Source organism: Callospermophilus lateralis, chromosome 10, assembly GCF_048772815.1.
Source record: "Callospermophilus lateralis isolate mCalLat2 chromosome 10, mCalLat2.hap1, whole genome shotgun sequence".
NCBI classification, from domain to species: Eukaryota; Metazoa; Chordata; class Mammalia; order Rodentia; family Sciuridae; genus Callospermophilus; species Callospermophilus lateralis.
The window spans coordinates 57704205-57717082 of NC_135314.1; the positions used below are offsets into that span (position 1 = coordinate 57704205).

General features: G+C 35.5%; 1 protein-coding gene across 4 annotated transcripts in view; it reads right to left on the minus strand.

Annotated features, from left to right (window-relative positions):
- Positions 1 to 10409, minus strand: part of Stxbp5l (syntaxin binding protein 5L) — a 326234-nt gene extending 315825 nt beyond the window's left edge. For all 4 annotated transcript variants that reach the window (XM_076867719.2, XM_076867717.2, XM_076867718.2 and 1 more), the window contains exon 1: positions 10221 to 10409. In XM_076867719.2, coding sequence (XP_076723834.2) covers positions 10221 to 10409 — 189 coding nt within the window. The remainder of the gene's footprint in view (positions 1 to 10220) is intronic.
- Positions 10410 to 12878: the final 2469 nt, after the last annotated feature.

Consider the following 12878-nt stretch of genomic DNA (forward strand, 5'->3'; position numbering starts at 1 on the left):
ATATAGGAAGATCAGTAGAGTAGAAGGTAAAGAACAAGAGGGAGGAAGAAGGATGGGAAAGGCAAAGAAACATGAAATAAATTGAATTAGCTCAATAAATTGAGCTAAACACCAATTGATTGGATACACACTTTTCTCAAGTTCAAACAGAATATTTACAAAGATAAACTACATTCAAGACCATAAAACATCCCTTAACAAATTTAGAAAAATAGAAATCATACAAAACATGTTCCCAGACCACAATGCAATTAAAACTAAAAATAATAAAAGAAAAATAGCTGGAAAACCTCTAAATACTTAGAGATTAAAGACCACATTTCTAAATAATATGTAGGTCAAAGAAGTAAGGATCCTTAAAAGGAATATTAAAATGTTTCAAGACAATTTAGCACCAGAAATTATTGAGTCTGGAAATAAGCAGAATATGAGTTGGTACAATTGGGACAGCAAAGAAAGACTAAACAAAGAAAGATGAGTAAAAAACTATAGAAATGAATAAATCATTTACAAAATGAAGAACCACTCATTAGAACTAACCTCGACAGAGAGGATAAGGGCAAAAAATGCTCAAAATTTCTTGTAGTTGTGCCATTATAAGAAGAAAAAGACTGATTTCATTCAAAATGAAACTGAAAATTTCATCAAACTATAACTATTCCTTTAAAAGTAATCCATTACTACATTAAGGAAATTAGGAAAACCTTGGTCAAAAGACTTGACATTGAATTCATTTTGCGGCTTGGTGCCCCAAAGCTCTTTAAATCCTGTTTCTTCAAGATCAGCTTAAGTATTTGGATTCTTGTCCAGTATCACAGTTCTTCCTGCATTGCTATTTCTCTATAGTTTTCCAGGATCTGGGGGGTTTTATCTTGAATATTAATCTCAGCCTATATATGATCACACTAAAACAAGTAAATACAATATTTAGATTAATTGCCTACTACGACTCTACTATTTTCTTGCCTGAATCTCCATCATACCAAGTCAAGTTTATGAGTATGAGTCATTCAATAGCCTGGCTATCCTACTACTAAGTACATACAACACTGTCTTTAAAATATGTATTTGCAAAGGACATTATTTAACCTCGCATAATTTTCTTGTATCAAGTAATTCGTTTGCCAGTATATGAGAATAAAAAATAAATGGTTAGAAAAAGACTACTCCAACAGTGTAAAATGTTTGCAGTGATATACAGACCCTTTTTTCAAGCTAATATAACTCTTTTTTAGCTATTCTAACTTCAGCCCCATGCCATGCCTATTGCCTCTTAAATTAAAAAAAAAATGTTTTCTAACTTTTTAAAAAATTTTAACTGATACATTAAAAACAAAAATTGGGGCTAGGGATGTGGCTCAAGAGGTAGCGCGCTCGCCTGGCATGCGTGCAGCCCGGGGTTGGATCCTCAGCACCACATACAAACAAAGATGTTGTGTCTGCCGAAAACTAAAAAATAAACATTAAAAAAATTCTCTCTCTCTCTCCGCCCCCATCTCTCACTTTCTCTTTAAAAAAAAAAAAATTGTACTAATTAACAGGGTGCCTTTTAATAATGCATACTTGAATATCTAGCATAATGTTAATCAGGTTAAACATATCTCCTTGAACATATATCATTTTTTCATTTTCTAATTTTTATTGGTTCTTTTTAGTTATACATGAGAGTAGAATCCATTTTGACATAATTGTAAAGCTTAGAATATATCTTGGTCTAATTAAGTCCGGAAACTTCTTCCCTTTAGTGGGGACTGAATTCAGGGACACTCGGCCACTGAGCCACATCCCCAGTCCAATTTTGTATTTTATTGAGAGACAGGGTCTCACTGAGTTGCTTAGTGCCTCACCATTGCTGAGGCTGGTTTTGAATTCGAGATACTCCTGCCTCAGCCTCCCAAGCCACTGAGATTACAGGCGTGTACCACCCGGCCCAGCCTGTACTCATCTTTCTGTCATTTATCTATAGTTATTTTTTTAAATAAATTTATTCTTTTGTAGATATATACAGTGGTGAGATTCACTAGAATTTATTCATACATGTACACAGGAAAGTGATATTAAATTCATTCCACTGTCTTTCCTTTTCCTATCCTCTCTCCCTTCCCTTTATTCCCCTTTGTCTACTCCACTGAATTTCTTTTTCATTATTTCCCCCCTCCCTTATTGTTGATTAGCTTCCCATATCAGAGAAAACATTTGACCTTTGGTTTGGGGGGACTGGCTTATTTCACTTAGCATGACAGTCTCCAGATCCATCCACTTATTGGCAAATGTTTTCTTCTTTATGGCTAATACTCCATTGTGTGTATATGTATCACATTGTCTTTATCCATTCATCTCTTGAGGGGCATCTAAGTTGGCTCTATAACTTAGCCATTGTGAATTTTGTTGCTATAAACATTGATGTGGCTGCATCACTATAGTACATTTATTTTAAATCCTTTGGATATATATTGAGGAGTGGGAATACTGGGTCAAATGATGGTTCTATTCCTAACAATCAGAGAAATTCAAATTAAAATTACACTGATATTTCATCTCACTCCATCAGACGGACAATTATCAAGAATACAAATAACAATAAATGTTGGTGAGGATGTGGGAGAAATGTACACTCATATTGTTGGCAGTACTGCACATTATTACAAATACTCTGGAAAGCAGTATGGAGATTTCTCAAAAAAAAAAAAAAAAAAACTAGGAATGAAACCACCATTTTACCCAGCTATCCCAATCTTCAGCATATATCCAAAACATTTAAAATCAGCATACTACAGTGATGCAGCCACATCAATGTTTATAGCAGCACAATTCACAAAAGCCAAGCAATGGAACCAAGAAACCAACTTAGATGCCCTTTAATAGATGAATGGATAAAGAAAATGTGATATATCTACACAATGTAGTATTGTTCAGCCATAAAGAAGAATGACATTATGGCATTTGATGGTAAATTAATGGAACTAGAGACTAACATGCTAAGTAAAATAAGTCAATCCCCAAAAGTCAAATGTCAAATGTTTTGTCTGATATGCAAAAGCTAATTCAAAATAAAGAGGGATATAAAAAATAGAAGAAATATCAGTGGAGTGGATGAATGGGATTGAAGGGGTAAGAGTGGGGATGGGAAAAGAAAAGAACATTGAAATGAATCTGACCTAATTTTCCTATGGACATAAATTAATATGCCACAATGATTCTCACCATCATGTGTACCCCAAAAAGACACTAATTTTAAAAAAGAACTATAAGTAAATAGACAAATCAGTAGAGTAGAGGTAAGGAGTGAGGAGTGAAGGGAAAAGGAAACACTGGGGACTGAATTAGAACAAATTATATTCCATGCTTTTATGATTTTGCCAAAAAGAATCCTAATACTGTATATAACTAAAAAGAACCAATTAAAAATTTGACTACCAAAAAAGTCAATGATAGATCCTAATAGATTTTTGGAACTTATTAGGTAAATATATAATAAAATTATTTATTTATAGAAAAAATGAACAAATTCCCAATATATTTAACAACATAGACAAATTTCAAAAACTATTATGTATGAAAGTCACACATACACATTCTCCAGTTTGTTTGATTCTATTGTATGAAGTTCAAGAACAAGCAAGAGTAAACCATGGTGCCAGGAGTCAGAACTTAGTGGCCTCCATAAAGGGGTAGAGGTGAGAAACTGAATAAAAAGGGACAGGAAGAAAATTTAAGTAAACTTAAGAATTCTATATCTTGTTTTGACTGCTAATTATACAGATGTAAATGACTTTCAAAATTTGTTGATCCGAGTACTTGATATCTTAAATGCGATTGTGTATAAATTATACCTGACATATTCTCCTTTCCTTTCTTATTTTTTCTTTAGCTACCAACTTTCAGATGCTCAACTTAGAACCTTGCTTTCTAGATATTATTTCTAGATATTATTTATTTATAAAAAAATGAACAAATTCCCAATATATTTAACAACATAGACAAATTTCAAAAACTATTATGTATGAAAGTCACACATACACATATCTTTTGTTCCAGGCTTTTTAAATCTACAGCTTTCTTAGAATGATATATACAGGCATTGAAAAAATGTCAAAATTAAATAATAATAAATATATGTATAATCCTGCTTTTTATGAAGACAAAGTATGTTATCAGGGGGAAAAAAGTATGATCTGGGGGCTGAGGTTGTGGCTCAGTGGTAGAGCACTTGCCTTGCACCTGTGAGACACTTGGTTCAATCCTCACAGCACCACATAAAATAAGCAAAATAAAGGTATTGTGTCCATCTGAAACTAAAAAAAAAAATTGATTTATAAAAAGAAGTAATCTGAAGATAAATCTTTGATACTTATATTGAGCTGAACAATAAAACTAAAAATTTTTCAGCCCTTTTAAGAAGAAACAGATAAATAAAATAGAAACTGTAACTGAGTTATTCTGGTATGTTAATAGTCCCAATAAAAGTATTAGACTTGTTATAGAAGTGAATAGAAGAATGTTTGGCTAAGAGAAAAATAAACAGAAATTAATGCATCAAAGCACAAAAAGAAAAATAGCAAAAAAAATTATAAAATGTTTCAAAAATAGCATAAATACAAGAAAAAGGGGAAGAAAGGCAGTAAAGAAAATGATTTTTAATAAGACTTTCATAGAAGTTATAAAGAATGAATTAAAGTATACAAATTATGCAAATTATCATATAAATCATAAAAATGGTTCATAGAGTATGTACTTGCTTTGAAAATTCATTTCTAAAAAATAATGGCTCAATTAGGAAGTGACCTGTGTAGAATTATATGTAAATAAGCCTTTAATAAGTGTTTACATAATAAGTGACATCACCAAATTACACTGTGTAGCTATTGCAAAGCACAATAATATATTGACTATTACCTCAAAGATAAAGGAATTTTGGTTAAAATGGAACTGGAATAAACAAAGAAAAATTCAATGATGTGCTACCAAAGGATAGCAGCACATCAGAATAAGGAACTTTCTGAATTATATAAGAAACCAATAAACATAGTATACACATTATTTATAATAAAAAAATAAATGCCCCTCATTTGTATTCTGATCATCCTCTTAAACACATTCCAATTCAGTTACTCAAGAATGTTTAGCCTATTCGCCTGAGTCTTGGATAGGTTATAACTTAGGAGAAATCCAAGTTAGAAATAACAGACTTTAACCAGTTTACTTTCAGCTTGTTGCTCTACAACCTTATTCTAAGCACTACAAAGTCCCTCCAAAAACTTATTTCATATTTAAAAATTAATATCCAGTGGCATCTGGAAAATCCACCCCACTATTATTCACTTTGGCAAATACTTTGTCTTTTGGCTTCTCTTTTCTAACATTCTTACTAAAGCCCACCCTATGGGGCATCACAAAATAGAATGGCTTAGATTGACTTGAAAATATTTTTTTCAACCCCTTAGACAATTTTACCATCTGTACAAAACAGCTTTCAAAAGTTGTATTTGTCCTCTTATAGTGCACCCACTTGTTCGTGTAGAGCTTTCCAGTTCAGAAGGGAATCAGTTTTGTTTTCATTAACATATCCAAAAGCTGATTTTATCAAAAACCCTATGGTATTTATAACTTTAAGTCAAGTGAAAATACAATGTGGACCTTGTTTGAATCTCAATCAAGAGATGTAGGAGTTTGGATCAGGGTAGCAGTGGAAGCAATAAAGACACATGATCAGCTTTGGTATATATTTTGAAGAAATAGAACAGGATCATCTATCTTCTCAAAGTCTCTCTGCTTCCTTAGGAATTTATCATATTTTGTCTTTTTCAGAAAATAAGAAAGGTGAATGAAAAATACTGATTCAAGAACTGAAGAACAGAATGTTAAACTTACCTATGATTCTTACCAAACTTGCAGACCTAAGGATATCATTTCAATTTTCTGGCCTCAGATGTTTTATCAGTAAAATTACAATATTTACACTTTCTTTGCCTTGCCTTTCTCACATGACTATTATGAAGTTCCAATATCTTAAAGATGAAGCTCTCAAAACTAATTTTAACTTACTAGATTAATTAAAACTAATTTTAAAACACTAGATTAACAAAAACTCTGCAATTTTACTGTACCACACAAAGACAGACACTTAATGGTTTACTGAATGCTTAAAACTAGTAAACTACTCTTCAATACCCACATTTTACTGCTACCAGATTAATTAAGTGTGGTCCAGGTTAGCCACCTGGATGAAAATAATTTATAACACATACATACATGTATATATATACTTATGTATATGTATACACACACAGACGTAACACTGAGTTTGTTTCAAAAGCCTAAGTCCTTACACTTTAATAAAACAGAAAGTTATACATACAAACTTGTAATGATTTAAAGGAGATCCACACAGAACTCCAGAGTAACTATAGTCACTCATTGCACTGAGGCCTGAGTAAATTAGGGAGAAGACACAGAGGCTACAGTAGTCCAGGCAAGAGATGACCACTCAATAAAATAAATCTTGGTCATTAATCAAGTGATTTGTAAATTAATATATATGTTTTCAATTAAAATGGTTAAGACACACATCATTAGTAACAGTTTTCTGCTTTAATCTCTTTCAATTAATTAACCATGTATACACTGCTTCATTCATTTAAAAAGCATATCAATGCCTACTGTAATGGTTCTCAATATTAACTATACATAAAAATCTCCTGTAGGGCCTTTTTTAAAAATGCAACTGTCTAGGCCCTATCCCTAGAGATTTTGATTCTCTAAGACTGGAGTGAGGCCAGAGTCTCTTTTAGACGGCAGAGTTGATAAATACTGGCCTGCTAATTGATGTACACTCTAACAATAAGTAAAAAACTAAAATAAAACATGACTTCACTTCAAAGAGTTCATAGTATAATAGCAGTGATAGGTTTTTTAAAAATCACAAGGTGCTAAATTTACACTATAGATAAATGTCAGGTGCCATACGAAAACAAAAGAGGAAAAATAAATAAAATAACCTGGGTAGGTAGATGAGGAGGCAGTGGCCAGAGCCAGTTTCACAGTGGTAGTGACTGACACGATAAAGGTTAAATTGGGAGTTCTTCAATTATATTAAAGGTGGAAGAAAGCATTCTAGTCAGAGGCTACAGAATAAGAAAAAGCATAAGATATGTAACAATATAATGCTTTCAGGGAGCACAAAATGCCTTAGGAACCAGAGAAATGAGAATGGAAAGGTAAACAGGAACTCCTTCTGAAGGGAACTATATGGAAGTTAAGCAGTTTGAAATGGATTGTATAAAGCAGTGGCTTAAAATTGTACTTCAAAGAATTCAAGTTCATATCTTTCACAAATAACAGGGGCATTCAAATACATACTGAACTTAAAACAAGATGTAGTAAATTGATGTGCTCATTTTTTTTTCCTATGTTCTTCTTATAGTTATTTCATTGGCTGCAAAGGGTACAGCTTTACACTTTTTTTTAAAGCTAAATGCCCTCATATCTGTCTGTGGATATTATACAACAGAAACCAAATATTTTTAAAATTTATCTTCACAGATATATAACTTGTTATAATTTATAAGATAAATATATGCCAAAAAGTACATTTATTTATTTTTCCTAATAAGTGTTATTTATCAGGGTTTCTTTTTTTTTTTTTTTTTTTTTTTTTTTTTGGTAGAGAACCCCTGCTCTAGGGAAATCAACATAGAATTTTTAACAGGAAAATGACAAAATTAACATTGTATTTCAGAAATAACATTATTACAACAAACTGAAGTGTAATGAGGTAAAACAAAAAGTGAGGAAATGAGTTAAGTGGTTTCAAGAGGCCAAGCAAGAAAATATGATGGAATGAACAAGTACTGGTAATGGACAAAAGAGAATAAATTTCAGAAACACTAGGAAATAGAATGACTTGATGACTCATCAGATAGTAGGGGGAGTGATTTTCTAGATGCACATTTTAATTATGACCATGTTGAAAAGGTAGAAAAGGAGTTGGCCAGAAGGTGCCAACTCCTCAGAACTCAGAATAAAATGTTCATTGGCACATTTAATCAGTGAGTTGAAATGAAGTCCCCATTTTAGTAATAGCTCTAATTATGGAATTTTCTCAATCCATTTTTACATATTTTATTATAGACTAGGTACCCTATAATATAATCATAACCACTTTTTAAAATTAACTATATTCCTATTCAAAAATGCCGTAGTATTTTCCCCATTTAGTAAGACTTCAGTACTACTGGTACATAGTTTATATAGATACCTATCCTTATAATTTATTTGGAAATCATTACCTATTATTGTAATATATATTATCATAAGTTATATTTGTTCCACTATTAAAAAAGGCAATTTTTAAAATTTTAACAATACAATGTACATTTTATCACCCTTTCCAATCTATACAAATACCTTCACCTTATTGTCTTCTCTCATTTTCCAATAACCTCTTACAGATAAGAAGAGGTGAAATATATATTCCCATAATACAGATGCAGGAATGAAATTTCAAGGGAGATAAATGCCTTGCCCAAGATAATCTAGCTGGCAAACAATAGAACTTTAAGTAAAACACAAATTTTCTGAATCCTAAGCCAGTGTTCTTCCTACCATGCCATATATTTTTGAAGTAGTACATACTTAACTACTACCACTTCCATGACCATCTCTTGTCTGAACAGGTAGATGACTACGTATTCCATTTTATTTTCTTACATTCACATATTTTTCTGAAATATTTGATATGAATATTTTCTCTACCAGCTTTATATCCTCAAATGCCCATGACAGTCTGCTTTTTTATACTAATATATCTCTAGCAAAATTCTCCAGAATCACTATTATATCCATGAATTGAGGGAATTTGAAAAAAAATTTCAGAATCTGGGAATAGAAATAGCAATATGTCCAAGTTTAGTGCATCAAAGCCTAATCCCCCTACCTAGTTAGTTTAAATTTGGCCTCTGGGACTCTCTTGCACATTTGCCTCATCACCCTTATTAAGCCATTCTTCAATCTGACAAACTATCTGTTATTTCATATTGAGAAAAAAATCAATATTGTAAAAAAATTTCACAGTGTGAGTTAGAATTAAATCTGTTTGTTTAATCTAATTCTGAATAAAAATTGGCTTTTAAATTATTAATAACTCCAGATTTAATGCTTTTATGACAACCTGCTAGGAATAGAGGCTGAAGCAATTATTGATACTTATTTCATTTATACATTATATTTTACTACAAAAATTATTGAATAATTCCAAAAAGAATTTCCTTAAATTATCAATATTTGGTTCTTAATTTCTGTGATTTCTAATTATACTATTTTTTCTTATGTATTCAAGCACATTTATAAAACTATATTCATTTGTAAGAGACAAATGACTTAAAGCTTTTTCTTGCATAAACCATGTCAAAACTACATTTCAAAGTAACCCAAAAAAGTGCAATAAAGATTATAAATCACTTTAGATCATAAAATGATATTATAATATCTCAACATATTAACATAATGCTTGTTTTATAAATTCTCATCTCATCCTATTGGAAACTATATATTTTTTGCTTATTCATTAGAAATTCAACATCAGAGTATAATTACCTAAAATATTTTCTCACTAAACTGCACATTAACTATTTTTGAGTTCTTACAAGTATTATAAGTTTTCACAAGTAGTAAGACCATGAATTTGTTTATATATACATTTATAAAGAGTCTAAAAAATCTGGGGATATTTTTATGTTCATAATTTTAAGGCAATGCCACTGGATCCTTTAAAAAATAGATATATTTATGTAGCCATTATCTACTTCATTCTAGCAACACGTTAATACTTTATTCGTTTTATACTGAACAGTAAAACAGAATAACAATTAATTTCTCTGAATGCTAGTTCAGGAAAGCAAGTGATTATCTTCTCCTTCAGTTTACTACTTATACATAAATATTATATTTTGTCCACTATTGGGTGGACAAAACATTATCTTGAAAATTCTACTTTTTGTGTGTACTTATTTCTTTCCCTAAACTGTCATTGCTTTTTAAGTTGATGCCAAAGTTGAAATATCTTTATTAACTCAAACTGACCTACCCACAGGGTTCTCTGCACCAGACTCTGATGCTGGCATCTCAACAATTTCCAGTACCTAATGTATGTGGGTTTATGTATGTTCCCCTTGTTCCTTTGCAACAACAAAGAATTGGCATTAAACCAACTCAAAACTTACCTTGCAAGTCTGGAAATACTCTGAAGTCAGGGTCTCCTGAACCTCCTCTCTAAGAATCCCTGCAGTTGCTCCTGGATGCAGGGAACCACTTCCAGCCCCACCACCACTGTTACTGCCACTGCTGCTACCACTGCCAGGGGAGGAGGCAGTTAAGCCATCCAAAACTTTTCGGAAATTAAACTTCTTCATTTTAAACACTGTTGAGAAATTCAAAGGAAAGAAGAAAGGGGCCACTTAACACATGGAATCAGATCAGGAAAAGCTTTTATCTTTTCATTAGCCAAGCCAATCTCCATTTTATGAGCATTGGCTATAACTATGGGGAAGAAAAAGAAAAAGAGGCTTCATTTTGTCAAATTTGAATTCTTAAAAAAACGTATCTTTATAAAATAAATAAATAAAACACAACTCCAAGAGCAACAGTATTCTCTCCTCATACATAAGATTTTCAAGGGCTTTCTCCCCAGCTGTAGCTACGCTTTATCAGCACTGGGATAAAAATAAAAGGCAGTGTCATCATCGTCATTAGCATTATATCATCATTATTATACAATCAAACCAGAGTCCAAAAGACTAAGACCCCTGTGTCTCTCTTAAAGGCGGGCTTTCTTCTAAAGGTTCAGTTCAGAATATTTTATTTCCAGAAAAACGATGTTGCGGGGGAGCCAGTATTTACTCTGCCACCATCTTCCGGGCTCTCTCCCCATCATATTCAACGCTCTTTTTCTCACTAGGGAATTTGGGGAGTGAGGGGCAAAAGTGCCTTTTTCCGTCCCCAAACCCAACAGCCCGAGTCCCAAAATCATTTGGGGATGACCCAGAGGCTCAGCCGACGGGAGGGGCGAGAGGCGACAACAGCTGCCTCCACTTGTCCCTCCGTCTCCCCCTCCCTCTCCCGATCTCCTGCCCCCTTTTCTCCCCGCGTCGCTTGCCCCCACCCCCCGCCCGCAGCCCGCAGCCCGCAGCCGCCGCTGCTCTCGCCCGCCCGCGGTCCGCTCTCTCCGCAGCAAGGTGGCGGCTCTCGGGGGACGTGAGGCGGTGGCGGCAACGGCTGCAGCCCGAACCCGACGCTCCAGTGTCCCTCCCCTGGGCCGAGCACCGTGGCGCGGAGCTCCCGCCCGCGGGCGCGCGAACACACAAACACCCTCACACCGCCGCGCGCCCAGCTGGAACACACACAAACACTCTCACAGATATTCTCGCGGGCGCACTCACACAAGCACACACGCGCGCGCGCGCACACACACGTACACACACACACACACACACACACACACACACACACAGGTGTGAGCCAGCCGCGGCTGGACGGCCGTGGCGTCCCTGCAGGATGAATATCTGACCCAGGACTAGGCACCTTCCTCAGACGCCACTAGCCGCCTGCCAGCCCGGGAAGCTGAAGGCGTGTAGGGCGGTGAGCTCGCAGGCGTTGGTCCGGCCGAGCTGCGGCCGCTTCTCCGATCCCTCAGGTCGCGGCGCCTGGCGCTCTCCGAGGTCCTAACCGAGTAGGCGGGCTCCACCACAGGCTCCGCCCTCCCGCCGTGGGAGGCAAGCCCCGCCCCGATACGGCCCCTCTTTCGCCCCGCCCCCCCTCCTGGGCTTCGCGGGCGGGGAAAAGGGTGGAGCGGTCTGGGACGTCAAAGGGCCGAAGCCGCCTTGCCGCCAATCCTGTGCTCCATATCGCCAAGTTCCGTAGTCTCTAGGCGCGGAAGAAATTAGAGGATAGGCCGGAGGAAAAGCCAATGAAAGGGGGAGGGGAGAATTTAGAAAAGTAGGTGAGGTATTTGATTGACAGCAATTTTGGCCAGTATACCCCGGCGGTGCTTTGAGAGCTGTAATTGGTGCTACCTGTTGAAGGACGCAAGTGTAAATGAATAGAATGCTTGCAAACGTGCGAACTGGATCGACTGGAGTCCGAGTCTGCAGAGCTCCCTTAGCTCCTGCTTTGTGTGATGTTATGAACTGGACATGTGTTTTGTAGCTTTTCACCTCCGAGAACCTCTTCCCGCTCGCCAGGTGCATCTATTGAGCTCTCTTCACCTACCCTGCCAGCTGCGCTCAACTTCTATTTGCGATTAACCTCTACTGAGCTGTTACCTGTTTATGGCTTGACGGGTCATTTCTGCCAGAATGAATTGCATTTCAATTGGGTTTTGACATATATAGGCTTGAAGATCCTAATGAATTGATTACTCACCTTGTTCACTCTTAGAAGTGCAATTACTCCTTTCAGTCATCTTCACATATCGAAAGTTAATTTTTAAGAGAAGTCTTTCTCTCAGCAAACCTTGTCGATAATACACTTCAAACTTTTTCTGTGAGTCACAATAATCACTTTGGAAGCTGCGCCATTGGGTGCAGTGCATCTGGATAGAAAGATGCCGTTTTGAGCACTGACTTGCTATCGAACTGGGGAAAATTTGGACCTAGTTCTGTCAGTCTGTGAAAAGGAAAGCTGCTCATAACTAACTGTATACTTCAGTTAGGGCAACACAACGGAGCTCATAAGTAATCATCTCAAATATTTATTGTCTTATATCTTACAGATCTAGAATGACACCTGTCCCCATCGCACCCTTCATTCAGAATGGGGGTAGTAGAGAAAGAAGACAACTTGCAAGAGATATGACTTTGCAAGCAAAGCACATAGCAAGGAAG